The following is a 20,112-nucleotide window of genomic DNA, read 5'->3' on the forward strand; positions in this document are numbered from 1 at the left end:
CATATTTTCAGTGACTTTAATTACACAAGTTAAAGCTATTCTGAGGCAGCCTAGCGACCAGAGAATCAAACTGCGTCTCCTCCCCCCCAACACACCCACAGACGTTCATATTCCTAAAAGTGTGTGTGCACATTAAAAAATGGTAACCACATAGAGACGATGGATTTGTTACTTAGCTTGATTGTGGTGATCTGTTTACGGTGTATACATATATCAAAGTATCAAGTTGTGCACCTTAAATACATACAATTTTTGTATGTCAAAGATACATCAGTGAAGCTGTTTTCTAAAAAGTGTGTGGTGTGTGATTTGCAGGCAGATAGGGTGTGAAGATGGTATATTTTGAAATCTTCACCCTGTGGCCTTAAGGCCCTGATGGTCTGGATTCTGTCTGTCCTTGCGGAGTTGCGTTGCACTCTCTCCATTGCTGGTCTCCTGTCAGTTTTTCATACACGCCAGGCCCTTTCCTGCCTGATGAGCCTTCGTACTTCCTTCATATCTGCCTGGAATACTCCAGCTCTTAAATGGACGGCTCACTCTCTCCTTCAGACTCTACTTCAGACTGTGCCTCGAAGACCCTTTCCTGGACCATTCCCTCAGTGACTCTTTTTCACATTATTTCATAAGAATAATCACTCTGCAATGATCTTTTTTATTGATTTAGTTATCTTTTTCTAATCTTGAATTTGTTTTTCTGTTGTCCCTAATGGCATATAAACTCTTTGAAGGCAGGCACATTGTCTTTCTGGGTACATATTAGATGCTCAGTCAATATTTGTTGAATGAATGAGCAGACAATTTCACCAGAATTGTAATTTTCAAAATATGTGCATTTGCTTTTCTGTAACTGTTAGAACAGAGGAATGTCTGTTTTATCCCCAAGATCTTAGTGGGAAGTCATTAGCTGCTGTATATTCTCCTGTTACTCCAGTATTATTGCTCTAGTGCCAACCTAGTGTTACTGCTGTAGTGTTCTAGGAGTAACTATGGTGTTTTCTAGGTTTAAAGATATTTTTAATGGTGGGATACAGCACGCTGATACTCAGATAGATGAAAGGCAGAACTCTGTGACCTACACCTCCAAACAAGAGAATGCTACCAGGCAGGGCCAAGAAGAGAATTATACCTGGGGACAAGGCAACAGCTGCAGCCCTAGGGAGCAGCTTACGTGTGGAAATTGGGATGGAGTTAGCTGGGTTGCCTGGGCTCCCTGTGACCTGGCTGGTTTGAATAGTCTGGGTGAGCTCTGGGCTTGGGAGTTGTCCCTTGTTGTCTGGGGCCTGGCTCCAGAGCGATTAGGGCCATGCAGAGTGGCCTGGGGTGGGGAGACATGTTGGGAGGTGGCTGGGGTTTGGACTTACGAGCTGTCTTTTTTAAGGGAATTGACCAGCCCCCAGTCAGGGCCTCAAAGCTGAGTTAAGACAGCATTAAAGAAACAAAACAAAAACAAAAAAACACTCTCTCTTACACTCTGGTGCTCATCTGTATATAACTGTAGATATCCTTCTGAAAATATATATACGTTCACTTATCATCAAACATTTAGAGAAATGGCGTTAAGGGAATAATTGTGTTTGTAATTAGTTGTGTGAATCTGAACATCTCCCTGTTCTTTGATAGTGTAGCAAATTGGCCTTTAGAATTGAAATTAACATTTTCATATCATTTTGATCATATATGTTCATTAAGACAAATGAAACAGTCTCTCTCACGGGCTCTCTAGGTCTCTCTCTCTCTCTCTCTCCCTCTCTCTCCCTCTCCTGCCCCTGTATGCGTGAGCGCGCGAGATAAAAGGTGACTGAGTGCTTTTGGCTGTGCACCTTTTAAAAAACTCATATATAACTCATGCATAAAATTCACCATTTTAAAGTGTGTTATTGAGTGGTTTTTCGTACATTCATAGGGCTGTGCCATCATGACCACTATCTAATATCAGTATGTTTTCCTCACTCCAAAAAGATCATGTAAACCAGGCGTCCCCAACCCCCAGGCCGCACGGCAGGAAGTAAGTGGCGGGCGGACGAGCGAGCGAGGCTTCATCTGCGGCTCCCCGCTGCTCCCCATCGCTCGCATTACCGCCTGAGCCACCCGCCCCTCCCCCCGCCCCCCACCACTGCCCTGCAGCCCCGGTCCATGGAAAAACTGGCTTCCACGTAACCGCTCCCTGGTGCCAGACAGGTTGGGGACCGCTGCTCTAAACCCTTTAGCTGTCACCTCCTCCTTCCTCCCCAGCCCCTGGCAACTTTCTGTCTCTGCAGTTTTGCCTGTTTTGGACATTTCATTTAAATGGAATCCTACAGTATGTGGCCTTTAGTGTCTGGCTTCTTTCACTTAGCATAATGTTCTCAGTGTTCATTCATGTTTTAACATGTATGAGTACTTCATTCCTTTGTATGACCAAATAATATTCTATTGTATGATATATCAGTTTATATCAGTTTCATTTTTCTATTTATCAGTTGATGGACATTTGGCTTGTTTCTGATTTTTGGCTATTATGCATAATACTGCTATGAACATTAATGTATAAGTCTTTTGTGAGCATGTTTTTATTTGTCTTGAGTGTATACCCAGGAATGAAATTACTTGGTCATATGGTAATTATGTACGTAGCTTTTGGAGGAACTGTCAAGCTGTTTTCCAAAGTGGTTGCTCCATTTATGCTGCCTTTTATTTATTTTCCTTATTACAAACACTTCGTGAGCTCAGCACTCATTTACCCTTTGATCCCACTGTTTGTAATTTTATCTTCATGTTTTACTTCTACCTTAAACTCACACACATATATATACACACACACTTTTTCGAAAAGAGAAGTTAAACAGCACCTAAACTTTTTACCACAAGAGGCAGCGTGATGTAATAGAAAGCTGCCACATGAGGAGTTATACAACCTGAGCTTTAACCCCAGCTCTGTACTAGTTAGCTGTCTGAATTGAGGCCAAGCACAGGTCCTGCGGAGTTCGCAGCTTCCTTATGTAAAGTGGAAGGCCTTGCACTGAACACCTCTAAAATCCCTTCACTCTGAACTGTGCCCAGAGCTTCTCCTGTGTCTTTGTCCTTTTGCTGCTAATGCTTTTCTGTTGTCCGCAAACCATCCTTCCTCCTCTGCTGGGTCACCACTGCCGTTAGCACAGCGCTCATCCCTCCCATCGCAGGTCAGAGATACTAGCTTTACGATCCCGAATACAAAAGAGTACCTGCCTCTTTCCCACTTCCCTCCTCATGATAGCAGGCAGGTCCAAAGGGTGGTTGAAAGCCGGGCACCAGAGCAGGGCTTTTGGCTGCTTAGGGGCAGATAGTTGGCCCTGACCGCTGCGGGTAGCCACTTGGAATTTTCCCGTTCTAGGGAGTCTGTGTGAGAAAAGAAAAGTCAGCAAATGTGATTGGTAAGGTTAGTTGTTTTTCAGTCAGTCTTTGTCCATCTAAGAGTGTGGATGGTTAATGTGAACATGGTCAGGTTTCACAAGTCTGTTGAATTTTAAGCTTTTTTTTTCCTCTGTCACGCACAAAAAAAATGATACTCTCAAATTTTGGGTACTGTCATTTTTATATTAAATATATAACCTCGAAGGCAGGCTATAAAGTATAACTTCTTACGTATTTTAAAGAGACTTAATACTGTAAAACTTTGAATTTACTTCCTACCATGAAGAATCAAATGACAGGATTCTTTTATATCCTTAAATGTTTGGGAGTGTGTGTTTTGCTTTAGAGAGATTACTGTGTTGCCCCAGGTTCTTTGGAGACAGAATGTTCTTAAGGTTTTTCCCCTTATTTATTCATATATCTACTCACTTGTTAATTTATAATTATTTTCCTGATAAAGTAATTGTTGTCAAGTTTATAGTTTTAGGGTTTGAGATACCAAGCTGAAATTCTAGAAGTGGTCATTTTATCTAGGATCTTTAGTGAAACCTGAGAATGATTCTTAGAGCTAAACTAATTCTTTTTAGCTGTGTTAAATCTGTATTATTCTTCTAGTGGAAAGGTGCAGTACAAACTTAGCCCTGACAGTCTTTATAACATGCATTTTTACACTTAGCATTTGATCATTATGGGTAAGGCATTCTGGCACAATCCATTATTCCCATTAAATATGAATTAGACACTTCAGTTATGCTTCAAATATTCGTTGGCAGATATTTAACAGGCAGTATAAAATTTTCATTTGTTTATTTATTTTGCTACATTTGTTCTAGGTTGGTTCTTACTTGAAATCTCCAAAATTCCCTATTTGGATTGTTGGCAGTGAAACTCACCTCACCGTATTTTTTGCCAAGGTATGCTTATAGCAGGATTTTTTTTTTTTTTTTTTTTTGTAAGTATGACATCAGGCAAACAAGTAATATAAGTCCATGTTTAGTTTGGATCTTTGTACAGACTTCAGTGTATTCCCACTGTGAAGTGGATTGTTTCAAAATCTAAAAAATTAATACTGAAAGACATACTGTTGTACTGCTTTGGTTTTGGAATCATTTCAGTAAAATCAGTCATGATTTAGTTATAATTTCTTTATCTTTTCCAACTTCAGAACTTTGGCTTTTGATTTTTTTCAGAAATCACTTGTGTTATGGTGAAAATAATTGAAATTAAATGTTTTGGGTTACTCTTTTGTAGAGAGGATAAAAATCTAACTTACGTGACATAAAATAGTTTTAGTTATAACATCTAGGAAAAAGCATTTTAAAATCTATTAATAGTTCAGTGGTATAGAAGTCAGTTGCTCTTTCAGGATGGAATATTTCCTACAGTTTTAGTATATACAATATTACAGTATTGAAATAGATTAAATACATTTGAATATGTTTGTTATAAAATTCTTGCAACAAAACTGTTGCTAAATCCTAGCCTTTATAATATTTCTTTTTCCACAGTCGAGTGGTTAAGAACCTTGAAGTTAGAATCCCAGCCATGCCACTTCCTAACATGGGGCAGCCTCTTCCCCCATGTCTTTAAAATAGGGATTAATAATAGTGCCTTGCGCTTAGGACTGTTGTCAGGCTTAAATATTAAACAATTAGCAGTACCTAGTACAAGTTAAATGCCCAGTAAATCTTAGCTGTTGTCACCATCATCATTGCCGTTTTCATTATTCTGCATTTACTAAACATTTCTGGTATGCCTACGTAGAGTTGCTAGATGTTGGACTAAAGGAAGAAAATATATAATTATATTTTTGACGTTTCTTAATTCTGTTGCACTTTCCTGATTACTCGACGTGCTTTTTCAGCTTGTACTTGTTAGAGTACTTTATTTGTGTCTGTAAGAAGTATGAATTGTATAAATTGTACCAAAGACTGAACTGACAGTGCTAAGTTTTGTGGATCTATTTCATTATTTATTACTGTATTCACTTTTATTGTGCTGGCAAACGTCCAGCTAGTGGATTTAGTGAAAGATACATACTTACCTTTCCTTAAACAGGGAAAGCTATAAAATACAACTGTAAGAGTACAGACCGTACTGATTGGTTACATTTCGTCTGACAGCTTTTGCTATATATTTTCCTCCTGAAGTAGAGAGGAAGAAGTTAAAAGCAAATGTAAACTACAGAACCTAAACAACTAATTCCTGCCTGAGGATTTCATCATTTGACTCATTTTAGTGTCAAGTGTTATAAATTTCCAGAAAAGGAAATCAGTTCCAATTCACATACAGAAATGTATTTTCAAGCCAATTATTATTTTTATCACCAACCCTATTCTTTAACATTAGGAAAACTAATAAATTCTATCAAACTATATGTGTCAAATATAAAAGATAGTAAGATAAAAATATTTTAAACCTTAAATTTTATGATTGATATTTAAGAAATGATTTTGTTGTCAAAACAGCAGAAGAGGTTTCACGGGAGGTTAATAGAAGGAACAGTGTCACTTGCGCTATGTAGATATGCAGACATTTTGTTTTCAAACATCGAAATGTTAGGTATGTTGAGAGAGTCATGGAAGTGAATGATACCCGCCTTTCTATGGAGTAGACACTCCTTACCTACCTGTCCTGGTATTCTTTGTTGTTCCCATAGCAGTGGGTCCATTGTGCTGTTGCATTTATCACATGATGCACCGTTGCTACTTCCCGCGCCTTTCTTTGCGTGGCCCGTGGTCAGCAGTGAGCCTTGTGTGGGGCAGGGACTCTCTCATTCATCATCTTATCCGTAGGCCTCAGCCACTGCATTGAAAAGTGGAATTGAGCCATGAAGTACATAGAAAAACTTTAAAAACCCTGCCACACCAGTTGTGGACCTGACAAAACACACTCAGCGTACACCGTGGACGTCAGTCAAGGTTTTTAAATCTGTCTTCATGTATTTGCATCCTTGAAGCTACTAGTAATCCTGATAGGAAAGTGCACACACACATAAAGTGATTATAGAAAAGCTTACGTTAAGATTTCAGGTTCTTCTACTGTTATAAATCATAAAAACCAGGTATTTCAAATACCTTATCTCTCTTTTAGAACTCTTAAATTTTGTACTGATTGTTTTGATACTTACCTTTGTGTTTTCCCCATCTGGTATATAGACTGGCACATAGTGTAGAGAACTCATTAGTTTAATGAATAAAGCCTTTGCACGAATTTTCTACAGTTGGGTTCCAGTGACATTTATATCTTCTAAAAATATTTCCTCATGACTCACTCTGAAGCTTCTTAAAAGCACGGGTACTTCCTTTTCCGTGAATTTTAGCACAATTGAATTTGGATTGCTTGAACATGTTATCTTTATAGAGTTACAGGTAAAGAATTTTTCCCTTTGAAATAAAGTATTCTAAATCTGGAAGAACATGTAAATGGTAAATAACATTGATGATACTTGATAGCATTTACTAGGTCCAATTTTAAATTTTTTTAAATGAAGCAGTATTTATATAGTTTTTACCATATAGAAAATACTGTAAATTTTGCTTTTCTTTATGTTACAACAAGATCCATTATTTGGTCACTCTTTCTTGGATATTTATGTATTTGCACAAGTAATTTTGGCTATGGCTTTGTTTTTGTTATTCTGTTTGATTTTTGGTTTCTTTGTTTCTGGTAGGTAGGTTCACTTTATGTTCTTGGCCTGAAATGAACAACAGAGTTTTGTTCCCGGCCCCCCACCTGCCCCAGACCTTAATGTGAATGTGTATATCTTTTTCTATAAAACTGGTGTGTTTGTTTGTCTGGAAATATATTTTGTGTGCTGATTTCTTTGTACTGATTATGATGAAGTAAAAAAGCATGTTTTAAGGTCACAGTTTTCAAGGCAGTCTGTAATTTGGCATTGTAAGATGCCTTTGAAAAGCAGTCACCTTCTTCATGTGACTTACACACTGGAGGTGGTAATAGCTGCAGTTCTCTTCCTTCACGATATACCCACTTGTCAGATATTTACAGGGCGTATAATACGCGCCTGGCATTATGCAGGGTGCTGTGAATACATGGTAAGGGAAAGGATTAGGCACCTGTTTTTATGGAAGTGTGCATTTTAATGGAGGAGGCATTAATCAAAGAGTCACACTTATAAAATTACAGCTGTGATGGATGCTAACAAAACACAGGTCTGTAAAGCTTTAAGGAAGATTAGGAACATCTCCTTGAGGAATTGATGTTGAAAATGAGCCCTGAGGCATCAGTAAGATGAAACTACAGGGGGAGGGAAAAAAGAGCATTCCCACCTAAAGAAACAGTTGGAGCAAGCAAACAGCCGTAGAAGAAAGGACTGTGGTGTGAACAACTGAGAGAAGAGCGGAAGCGCTGAGAACTGGGGGCGGGGCAGGGGGCAGGAGGAGGCTGCAAAAGTAGGAAGCCCGTGCGACTCTCTTCTAAGAGTAAGGACCGCCACTAGACTTTAAAAATCGGTGGGAGTAGTTTGTGGGGGAGATATGAAGGAAGGGAACAGGACTAAAAATGCATTTTGTAAAGATCACTCTGGCCAATTGTGGAAGACACACACTGAAGGATATCCTAGGAGTAGGATGAACAAGACTCCGGTAGTCTTCCTGGTGAGCAAAGAGTGTAGTTTGGTCCAGGGGAATGATGATAGAGATGGATAGAAGTACAACTGACCCTTGAACAACACCAGGTTTGAACTGAGCGGGTCCACTTACACACGGATTATTTTTCCATAGTAAATCCTACACAATTCCCAGTTGGTTGAATCCCCAGGTGGTTGAATCCGTGGATGCGGAACCACAGATACAGAGGAACCATGGATACATAGGACCGATTATAAGTTAAATGTGAGTTTTCAATGGTGCTGAGGGTCAGCACCCCTAACCCCTGCATTGTTCAAGGATCAACTGTATATAAATTTGAGAGATTTATACCTCAGTTAAGCTAACAGGACTTGGTGATAGATTGGCTCGGATAGATGATGGGTGAGAAACCTCATGAGATGTGTGTTTTTAATGATTAGATCTCAGCAGCTTTGCACTTGTTGAATGTACCCACTCATGATTAAAGCACTTTATTTTTCTTTGGCCAAATTGACCAGGTCAAGATACTGCAATGAAACGGCCCAACCAAATAATCCCACAGTGAGGTTTCCAAGTCCTGCCCACACAGACAGTGCTTTTTAGTTTTTCCACATATTAGCAGACCACCAAGGATCATCAGACATTTGAGGAATGCTAACGTGAAAAACAGAAATCAGGGACTTCCCTGGTGGTCCAGTGGTTAGAACCCCACGCTCTTCCCGCAGGGGGCACGGGTTCAGTCCCTGGTTGGGGAACTAAGATCCCACAAACCAAGTGGCTTGGCCAAAAAAAAGAAAAAGAAAAACAGAAATAAGAACAAATAAGGAAAAAGCAACCGAAAAGATTAAGAGACAGTGAAGGCATCAAAACAAAACTTCAGAAAACCAAAAACCATAAGAGAAGTTATTATATCCATGAAACTATGGAGGCCATGAGGACAGAACATTTGAAGGACGAAAGAGAAACTGAAAACTTACTGAAAGAATTGAAAGACAAATTGGAGAATTCTCTTTCCTCCATCATTGCTGTAGCTTCCTAACTGATGACTAGACCATGCTGTGGCCCTTCATGGGTCTGTAGTAGCTTCTCAATTCAGGACTAAAATGAGCCCATTAAAATGTAAGTCACTTCACGTCATTGGCTCCCTTTTCACTAAAAGTAAAAGCCAAAGTCCTTAGAATGACGCCCTAGGCCCTTCCTCCGCTAATCAGATTCCCTGTTGCCCTCTAATCCCATTTCCTACTACTCTCCCCTCCTGTCTTGCTTGGCCACGGTGGCCTTTCCTCTGCCTCAGAAGTGAGGCAAGCCCTCTGCCCCTGCTCTTCCCTTTAGGATCTTGCATCAGATGTTTGTATAAAGGATTCCTTCCTACCTCCAGGTCAGCATTCAAGTGTCACCTCCTTAGTGAGGCCTTCTCTGGCCACCTTTTCTAAAAGCTCAACCCCATCCTTTCCCCCTTTTCATTAACATTCTCTCTCGCACTCATTCTCGAAAATAGATTTTGGGGGGGGGGGGTGGCCGTGCTGCACCACGCAGCTTGCAGGATGTTGGTTCCCTGCCCAGGGATTGAGCCCACACCATTGGCAGTGAAAGTGCGGAGTCCCAACCACTGCACCACCAGGGAATTCCCTCAAAAATAGATTTTTTTAAAAAAATCTACATATTTATTTATTTTGGCTGCACTGGGTGTTGGTTGCGGCCTGCGGGCTCTTATTTGCAGCATGTAGACTTCTTAGTTGTGGCATGTGGAGTCTTAGTTGCAGCTAAGTGATTGTTGTGGTTTGATTTACATTTTCCTCGTGACTGATGATGTTGATCATCTTTTTATGTGCTTTTTGGCCATTTGTATATCTTCTTTGGAGAATTGTCTATTCAGGTCCCTTGTCTATTTTTGAATTGGGTTGTTTGTCTGTTTATTGAAATGTAAGATTTTAATAAATCCTGGTTACTAGGCACATACTATATATCTTACTTATTTGTTTTATGTATTACCTGTCTCACTAGTAAGCTTTATGACAGCAGGATTTTGGTCTGTTTTGTTTCTGTTTCCTAACACCAAGAACAGTGTCAGGCACAGTGCTCGTGCTCTATAGATTGCTGTTAAAGAAATAAATTAGCAGAAAACACTGAAGATTTATTTCACATTGTGATATAAGCATGTTGGTACTTGATAAAGGGGGAAAAGGGGACTTAAGTGTGCCAGGTTGTCTTCGATCACAAGAATTCAGTAGATCCCGGTGGTCTGACATGGGCCCTACCCTGGAGGCTGCTGTGGGAGGATGGTCCGCCCCTGGTGCCTGGGTGCCCCTGAAGGCCCCCACGGTCCGTGGAGCTGATCCCTGCCATGTGGCTGACAGGTGTCAGGGATCCGGCCGGGTGTCAGGCCTGTGGCTCTGAGGTGGGAGAGCCGAGTTCAGGACATTGGACCACCAGAGACCTCCCGGCTCCACGTAATATCAAACGGTAAAAGCTCTCCCAGAGATCTCCATCTCAACGCTAAGACCCAGCTCCACTCAACGACCAGCAGGCTACAGTGCTGGGCACCCTATGCCAAACAACTAGCAACACAGGAACACAACCCCACCCATTAGCACAGAGGCTGCCTAAAATCATACTAAGTTCACAGACACCTCAAAACACACCACTGGATGTGGTCCTGCCCACCAGAAAGACAAGATCCAGCCTCATCCACCAGAACACGGGCACCAGTACCCTCCACCAGGAAGCCTACACAACCCACTGAACCACCCTTACCCACTGGGGGCAGACATCAAAAACAATGGGAACTACGAACCTGCGAAAAGGAGACCCTAAACACAGTAAGTTAAGCAAAATGAGAAGGTAGAGAAACACACAGCAGATGAAGGAGCAAGGTAAAAACCCACCGGACCAAACAAATGAACAAGAAATAAGCAGTCTACCTGAAAAAGAATTCAGAGTAATGATAGTAAAGATGATCCAAAATCTTGGAAATAGAATGGAGAACATACGAGAAACGTTTAACAAGGACCTAGAAGAACTAAAGCGCAAACAAACAGTGATGAACAACACAATAAATGAAATTAAAAGTTCTCTAGAAGGAATCAATACCAGAATAACTGAGGCAGAAGAACAGATAAGTGACCTGTAAGATAAAATAGTGGAAATAATACCACAGAGCAGAATAAAGAAAAAAGAATGAAAAGAATTGAGGACAGTCTCAGAGACCTCTGGGACAACATTAAACGCACCAACATTCAAATTATAGGGATCCCAGAAGAAGAAGAGAAAAATGAAGGGACTGAGGAAATATTTGAAGAGATTATAGTTGAAAACTTCCCGAATATGGGGAAGGAAATAGTCAATCAAGACCAGGAAGCGCAGAGTCCCACACAGGATAAATCCAAGGAGAAATACGCCAAGACATATATTAAACTATCAAAAATTAAATACAAAGAAAAAATATTAAAAGCAACAAGGGAAAAACAACAAATAACATACAAGGGAATCCATATAAGGTTAACAGCTAATCTTTCAGCAGAAACTCTGCAAGCCAGAAGGGAGTGTCAGGACATATTTAAAGTGATGAAAGGGAAAAACCTACAACCAAGATTACTGTATGCAGCAAGGATCTCATTCAGATTCGAAGGAGAAATTAAAACCTTTACAGATAAGCAAAAGCTAAGAGAATTCAGCACCACCAAACCAGCTTTACAGCAAATGCTAAAGGAACTTCTCTAGGCAGGAAACCACAAGAGAACGAAAAGACCTACAATAACAAACACAAAACAATTAAGAAAATGGTAATAGGAACATATATATCAATAACTACCTTAAATGTAAATGGATTAAATGCTCCAACCAAAAGACATAGACTGGCTGAAAGGATACAAAAACAAGACCTGTATATCTGCTGTCTACAAGAGACCCACTTCAGACCTAGGGACACATACAGACTGAAAGTGAGGGGATGGAAAAAGATATTCCATGCAAATGGAAATGAAAAGAAAGCTGGAGTAGCAATTCTCTTATCGGACAAAATAGACTTTAAAGTAAAGACTTTTACAAGAGACAGAGAAGGATATTACATAATGATCAAGGGATCAATCCAAGAAGAAGATATAACAATTATAAATATTTATGCACCCAACATAGGAGCACCTCAATACATAAGGCTAATGCTAACAGCCATAAAAGGGGAAACTGACAGTAACACAATCATAGTAGGGGACTTTAACACCCCACTTTCACCAATGGACAGATCATCCAAAATGAAAATAAATAAGGAAACACAAGCTTTAAATGATACATTAAACAAGATGGACTTAGTTGATATAGGACATTCCATCCAAAAACAGCAGAATACACTTTCTTCTCAAGTGCTCACGGAACATTCTCCAGGATAGATCATATTTGGGTCACAAATGAAGCCTTGGTAAATTTAAGACTATTGAAATCGTATCAAGTATCTTTTCCGACCACAATGCTGTGAGACTAGCTATCAATTACAAGAAAAAAACTGTAAAAAATACAAACACATGGCCGCTAAACAATACGCTACTAAATAACCAAGAGATCACTGAAGAAATCAAAAAATACCTAGAGACAAATGACAATGAAAACACAACCACCGAAAACCTATGGGATGCAGCAAAAGCAGTTCTAAGAGGGAAGTTTATAGCAATACAATCCTACGTCAAGAAACAAGGAAATCTCAAATAACCTAACCTTTCACCTAAAGCATTTAGAGAAAGAAAAACAAGAAACCCCCAAAATTAACAGAAGGAAAGAAATCATAAAGATCAGATCAGAAATAAATGAAAAATAAATGAAGGAAACAATAGCAAAGATCAATAAAACTAACAGCTGTTTCATTGAGAAGATTAAAAAAATTGATATACCGTTAGCCAGACTCATCAGGAAAAAAATGCAGAAGACTCAAATCAACAGAATTAGAAATGAAAAAGGAGAAGTAACAACTGACAATGCAGAAATACAAAGGATCATGAGAGATTACTACAAGCAACTATATGCCAATAAAATGGACAACCTGGAAGAAATGGACAATTTCTTAGAAAAGCACAACCTTCTGAGACTGAACCAGGAAGAAATAGAAAATAGAAACAGACCAATCACAAGCACTGAAATTGAGACTATGATTAAAAATCTTCCAACAAACAAAAGCCCAGGACCAGCGGGCTTCACAGGCGAATTCTATCAAGCATTTAGAGAAGAGCTAACACCTATCCTTCTCCAACTCTTCCAAAATATAGCAGAGGGAGGAACACTCCCCAACTCATTCTACGAGGCCACCATCACCCTGATAGCGAAACCAGACAAAGATGTCACAAAGAAAACTACAGGCCAATATCACTGATGAACATAGATGCAAAAATCCTCCACAAAATACTAGCAAACAGAATCCAACAGCACATTAATCCAAACAATCATACACCATGATCAAGCGGGGATTATCCCAGGAATGCAAGGATTCTTCAATATATGCAAATCAATCAGTGTGATACACCATATTAACAAATTAAGGAATACAAACCATATGATCATCTCAATAGATGCAGAAAAAGCTTTTGACAAAATTCAACACCCATTTATGATTTTAAAAAACTCTCCAGAAAGTAGGCATAGAGGGAACCTACCTTGACATAATAAAGGCCATATGTGACAAACCCACAGACAACATCATTCTCAATGGTGAAAAACAAAAGGAATCCAAATCAGAAAAGAAGAAGTAAAACTGTCACTGTTTGCAGATGACATGATACTATACATAGAGAATCCTAGAGATGCTACCAGAAAACTACTAGAGCTAATCAATGAATTTGGTAAAGTAGCAGGATACAAAATTAATGCACAGAAGTCTCTTGCATTCCTATACACAAATGATGAAAAATCTGAAAGAGAAATTAAGGAAACACTCCCATTTACCACTGCAACAAAAAGAATAAAATACCTAGGAATAAACCTACCTAAGGAGACAAAAGACCTGTATGCAGGAAACTATAAGACACTGGTGAAAGAAATTAAAGATGATACTAACAGATGGAGAGATATACCATGTTCTTGGATTGGAAGAATCAACATTGTGAAAATGACTCTACTACCCAAAGCAATCTACAGATTCAATGCAATCCCTATCAAACTACCAATGGCATTTTTCAGAGAACTGGAACAATAAGTTTCACAATTTGTACGGAAACACAAAAGACCCCAAATAGCCAAAGCAATCTTGAAAAAGAAAAATGGAGCTGGAGGAATCAGGCTGTACTACAGAGCTACAGTAATCAAGACAGTATGGTACTGGCACAAAAACAGAAATATATGTCAAAGGATAGAAAGTCCAGAGATAAACCCACGCACCTATGGTCACCTTATTTTTGATAAAGGAGGCAAGAATATACAGTGGAGAAAAGACATCCTCTTCAATCAGTGGTGCTGGGAATACTGGACAGCTACATGTAAAATAATGAAATTAGTACACTCCCTAACACCAGACACAAAAATAAACTCAAAAGAGATTAAAGAGCTAAATGTAAGGCCAGACACTATAAAACTCTTAGAGGAAAACATAGGCAGAACACTCTATGACAGAAATCACAGCAAGATCCTTTTTGACCCACCTCCTAGAGAAATGGAAATAAAAATAAACAAATGGGACCTAATGAAACTTAAAAGCTTTTGCACAGCAAAGGAAACCATAAACAATACAGAAGAGAACCCTCAGAATGGGAGAAAATATTTGCAAATGAAGCAACTGACAAAGGATTAATCTCCAAAATTTACAAGCATTTCATGCAGCTGAAAATCAAAAAAAACAAACAACCCAATCCAAAAATGGGCAGAAGACCTAAACAGACATTTCTCCAAAGAAGATATACAGATTGCCAACAAACACATGAAAGGATGCTCAACATCACTAATCATTAGAGAAATGCAAATCAAAACTACAGTGAGGTATCAACTAACACCAGTCAGAATGGGCATCATCAAAAAATCTACAAACAATAAATGCTAGAGAGGGTGTAGGGAAAAGGGAACACTCTTGCACTGTTGGTGGGAATGTAAATTGATACAGCCACTATGGAGAACAGTATGGAGGTTCCTTAAAAAACTAAAAATAGAACTACCATATGACCCAACAATCCCACTAATGGACATATACCCTGAGAAAACCATAATTCAAAAAGAGTCATGTACCACAATGTTCATTGCAGCTCTATTTACAATAGCCAGGACATGGAAGCAATCTAAGTGTCCATCAACAGATGAATGGATAAAGAAGATGTGGCTCATATATACAATGGAATATTACTCAGCCATAAAAAGAAACGCAATTGAGTTATTTGTAGTGAGGTGGATGGACCTAGAGTCTGTCATACAGAGCGAAGTAAGTCAGAAAGAGAAAAACAAATACCGTGTGCTAACGCATATATCTGGAATCTAAAAAAAAAAAAATGGTTCTGATGAACCTAGGGCCAGGACAGGAATAAAGACACAGTCATAGAGAATGGACTTGAGGACACGGGGCAGGGGAAGGGTAAGCTGGGATGAAGTGAGAGAGTGGCATGGACATATATACACTACCAAATGTAAAATAGATAGCTAGTGGGAAGCAGCCGCATAGCACAGGGAGATCAGCTCGGTGCTTTGTGATCCCCTAGAGGGGTGGGATAGGGAGGGTGGGAGGGAGACGGAAGAGAGAGGAGATATGGGGATATATGTATATGTATAGCTGTTTCACTTTGTTATAAAGCAGAAATTAACATACCATTGTAAAGCAATTATACTCCCATAAAGTTGTTAAAAAAAATTATTCAATAGATCCCTAAGCTTATAAATCAAGAAATAACAGTTAATGCATGCAGTATCCTATATGGAGACAAAAACAGAATAACTTGCTTTTATTCTTCTGCCTGATCAACTTAAATACATATAACATACACAGATTCTTTTTCCAGATTAGTGAATAAAAACAATTTTGATGAGTATTTGTAAGTAAACATTGCCACATTATATACGCCATCATATTTAAAATTTGCCTTCATGGTTTGAGGATGGGTAAGAAAATTGTTTCTATTCAGTGAAATAACTGTTTTGGTTTTTCTTTTTGAGATGAACAGTTTATCTTTAGGAGTCTAAGTAATTACAATTTTTTAAAAAGAGGTATAAGTTTGTCATTTTAAATTTCAGTGCCAATGTGTTTACTTAATAAAACACTTGATATTTGAGATGTCCAATGGCCCAGAACTTATTTTTATATCATTGGAACCATCTTCTTGACCCATAGAGAATCACTGAACACATTTTGTAGGACTGGGAGAGACTTTTCACAATTGAGTTTTATTTGAATGTCAATGTTGAAAATAAATTTAATAACCTTTATGAACAGGTTGTAAAACTTCAGATAATTTATGACCTTCTTCTCTATGTAATCTTTAAAGTTTTAAATTGAACTCTGCCATGTTTTTTATAAATCAACTTTTCTATCCAATGTAGACATGGTCATCTTTTTAATCTTAACATCTGTGTGAAGCAAAAAATATGATATTGTATTCTGATGTATTTTAGAGAATGTGGTTGAAAAAAATGTAGCTTGCTATCCTATGTAAATAGGAGTTTTCTACTTAATATTGAGGGGGAAAAGCACAGAATCTAACTGCAGGGACCTTTTAGGAACTCAGTCATCAAGCAGCAGGGGTTTCACAAAACCCGCAGTAGAAGGTTTCCTGGTGAAGAGAGGACAGTCCGATGACACAGTAGAGACGTTCTGCATCTCCAGATTTCTGGGAAGGACTTTTTTGACACCAGCTCTGTAGGCTGGCAAGCGTCTTCTCCTTCAGTTTGCTCCTTTCTCTCCTGCACTTTCGAGAAGCACCAGAGAAAAACTCTGCAAGGCGTGTTTTCCACTGTGAAGCAGACCCTCTGCCTTCAGGGGTCCCCTAGGCTTGCGCCTGGACTTGGACTAGACCCCTTGGAAAGTGGGCACCTGAAGAGCCGTCAGGGATGCAGCATGCGCTCTTGGGGGCACAGGCTCACAAGAAAGGTTTGGAATGAACCTGGGCTGCAGAAGGAGAAGGGAGGTCCTGTGAGCCATGGCCCAGAAGGGGACCGTACTTGGGTGTTGCCGTGACGATGGATGTGCCTGCAGAGGCGGGAAGAGGAGGCACCCGAAGCTCGGCCGGCGGTCTCCTCCTGCCCACTGAGCCGCGCAAGTTCATAGCTCTGCCCTTGCCTTGGGCACAGCGGCAGCGCCTCTGTCCCTGGGACGTACGTGAGGGAGGGCCTCTAGAAAGGCTGCTGGTTTAGATGAAACCAGGAGGCTAAGTAAGGCTCAGGCTGTCCGCTGGAGACAGTGGCTGGGGGGCTCCTGTCTCGGCGCCGCCAGCCCCGCCTCAGCCCCCTGTATCCAGCCGGGCCAGTGGGAGAACTGGGAAGGGGCCTGCCCCCTCTTCACTGTGGCTAGTGTTTGCTAGGCCAGTTACGGTGCACCAGTGATGCAGTGTGTTCCCTCTTGTTTCCCTCCTAGTTCCCCCTTTTCAGGGTTTCTGGAGGACTTTGTTGTTGTTGTTTCTCTTCCTCTCTCATTTGCGTTTGTGGATCGTGGTCAGTGGAGCCCCGCCATCCCCTGGAGGGACGCTGTGGTTTCTGTGCGAAGAGGCACCTGCTCCCGCTTTGATGAGGGTGAAGGGCAGCGGGTTGCCGTTTGTTATATTCGTGTTCCTCCACCACCACGGGCGATGCTTTAAAGGTTCAGCTCCTGTACAGAAAAGGATTTGCTAAGTTTGCAGTTGGGTGTCAGCATCAGGACCCATGGGGGTCCTCCCCACCCACGCGTCCCACCGGGCACCTTGACTCTTCAAACCAAAGTTCCTGAAAGGGGCACAGCCCGGCCTGGTCCGCAACCTCAGGGGCCTGGGATCCCTGTGGCGCTTCCTGAAGTCCAGGTTGGCTGAGGCCAGCTGGAAGGGGGGTTCCTCCAACAGCCCAGGTGCCAGCCGGTCCCTACCTGGGACCCTTCCCTCCCACCCAGCCGGGGGGCCGGGTTCCAAAGCAGTGAGCGAGCTCGTGGACTGGCACGGGGCTGGAGGCTCCCAGCCCTGCCGGGCAGTGTGTCCAGGGCCATTCAGATGCCAAGCATCAGGAAATCATTTTGTGCAACCACCTGAAGCAGAGATATTTTTTAAAAAGCAAAAATTATTCTCAGTTGTTCTGTGATGATCCTGCCGTTTTCTTTTCCCCGTGACTTCGCACCAGTGATTCTTTCACATCAGGTGAATCTTGGGAAAGCCTTGGTGCCCCTCCCTCCCAGGCCCCACTCAGTACCCATGCGTGTGCACCCCCAGCCTTTCTCAGCAGTTAAGACGTTCTAGGCAATGCCATAGGCACAGCTGACTGTGTCTCTCTCTCTGAGTGCAAGAAACTCAAGTCATCTTAAAAAAATACAAAAAAAAAATTTACAAAAAAACAAAACACACACAAAAAAATCTTTTTTAGGCCAGAGTTTTCTACAGGTACTAATGAATATTTTTCTTAATCGTTATAAGTTTTATGTGTTTAATATTTCTTAATACCAGTAGCATTAATTTATACTTTTGTAGCGACACAATATTTTTATAAACAGCCAGTGCTTTGGCTCAAGTCTCCACAAGGGGCTTATGCAGGGTTTTCTTCGGACCTGTGTACAGTGTACTGTATTTAAGAAAAAAAGTTACCTAGTGTCACCCTTGCTGTGTTAATTAACAAAAGACGTTGTTTCTGGTCTCCTGTGTCATTGGTGTGGACCCAGCAGTTATCCAAGGAGTCACGTTGCATGGGGGTTGAGTTGACAGTTCTTGTGATATGTAAACCCCCAAGACCAAACTTGAGGGTTTATTTAGGCTTTTTTTCTGTTTGTCCTTTGGATTTTTGGTTTCATTTCGTTTTGGTACCATTTGCCATTTACAGCCAAATCAGTTTTGTGGTGTTTAAAACTTTTACTGATGTCAAATGGAGGGAAGGAACAGAAAAAAAAAAAAAAAAAAAAGATTTTTACAAATGGAGGGAAGGAACAGAAAAAAAAAAAACATTTTTACAAAGTAATAAAATCTAAAACTGAGCTGTTTAAATGTTGGGACATTCCCAGGGAGAAGAGGAAGGTTCCACTTGGTTCCTTAAATCGCCAAAAGCCCCTGCCCGAAATTCAGCACCCCCTAGCCTCCGAATTCTTGCAACATTATTTCCCAGTTGGTTGATGCCAAGGCAAAAAGACATCCTTTTAATGGTTAGGGAGGATCAGTTGCTTAAATGATTTCATCTCAGCGTCGTATTTATGGTTTTACAATAAAACGACCTTTGTTGGGGGGAAAGGATGTCGGTGAGGTGAATTGTAGTACAGTGTACATAAATGGACTTCTTCAAAGAAGGAAACAATTTCTATTAAGTAGGATAGAGAGTGTTCCAAGCAGGCCTTCTGAACTATGGCAGAATAAAACCTTTGGATCTGTACCTTGTGAGGGAGCGAGCCCTGTGTGCATGGGCAGGGTATGCAGATATACCATGGTACTCTTCATGAGTTAGTTGAAAACTTGCAGATCTGCTGCACAGGTAAAAGAAATGATTTTGAGTAGTAGATGCTTAAGGAATTTAGAACTTTATTGTTAAAACAAGATGGTGTAACATTTGTTTTATAATATATTAAATCTTTTCTCCTTTTAGAAGCCAGGCCTTTTCATACTGAGACATGTTAATATACTTTAAATGCTCAAATATTACCTGATAGAACATTTGGACATTTGTCCTGTTATGTTTTTCTTCTCTCTAATCATCATTTTTTCCTTTGCCTCATTGACTTCCTTTTTTATATTTGGGGCCTAAGATTAAATTACTTGGGCCACTTTCATATTTTCCCCTTGAATTGGAACTAATTATGGAATTAATTTTCCATGCAAATTCAAGACGAGGCCTTTAAATTTGAAAATATGATACTTTAATATTATTGGAATTATATATATAAAATGTTAGACAAATAAATTTGTCGTTTTTGGTTTTGTGCATTTGAATCTCTGGGAGGACAGCTGCTGACCCAACATAAAGGTAGTTGGAACCTACCTGTAACATCTCATTTCGTCTTCAGAAGATCAGTGACTGATTTCCTTGGTAATCCGTTTCAGACTTT

The 20,112-nt window shown here is 40.1% G+C and overlaps 1 protein-coding gene across 4 annotated transcripts in view; it reads left to right on the top strand.

Annotated features, from left to right (window-relative positions):
* The window catches only part of MINDY3 (MINDY lysine 48 deubiquitinase 3), a 91,584-nt gene that overhangs the window by 39,257 nt on the left and 32,215 nt on the right, over positions 1-20,112 (top strand). For all 4 annotated transcript variants that reach the window (XM_036843000.1, XM_036843001.1, XM_036843003.1 and 1 more), the window contains one exon: positions 4,203-4,283. In XM_036843000.1, coding sequence (XP_036698895.1) covers positions 4,203-4,283 — 81 coding nt within the window. The remainder of the gene's footprint in view (positions 1-4,202; positions 4,284-20,112) is intronic.

This window comes from Balaenoptera musculus, chromosome 2 (genome assembly GCF_009873245.2).
Source record: "Balaenoptera musculus isolate JJ_BM4_2016_0621 chromosome 2, mBalMus1.pri.v3, whole genome shotgun sequence".
In the NCBI taxonomy this organism is placed as follows: domain Eukaryota; kingdom Metazoa; phylum Chordata; class Mammalia; order Artiodactyla; family Balaenopteridae; genus Balaenoptera; species Balaenoptera musculus.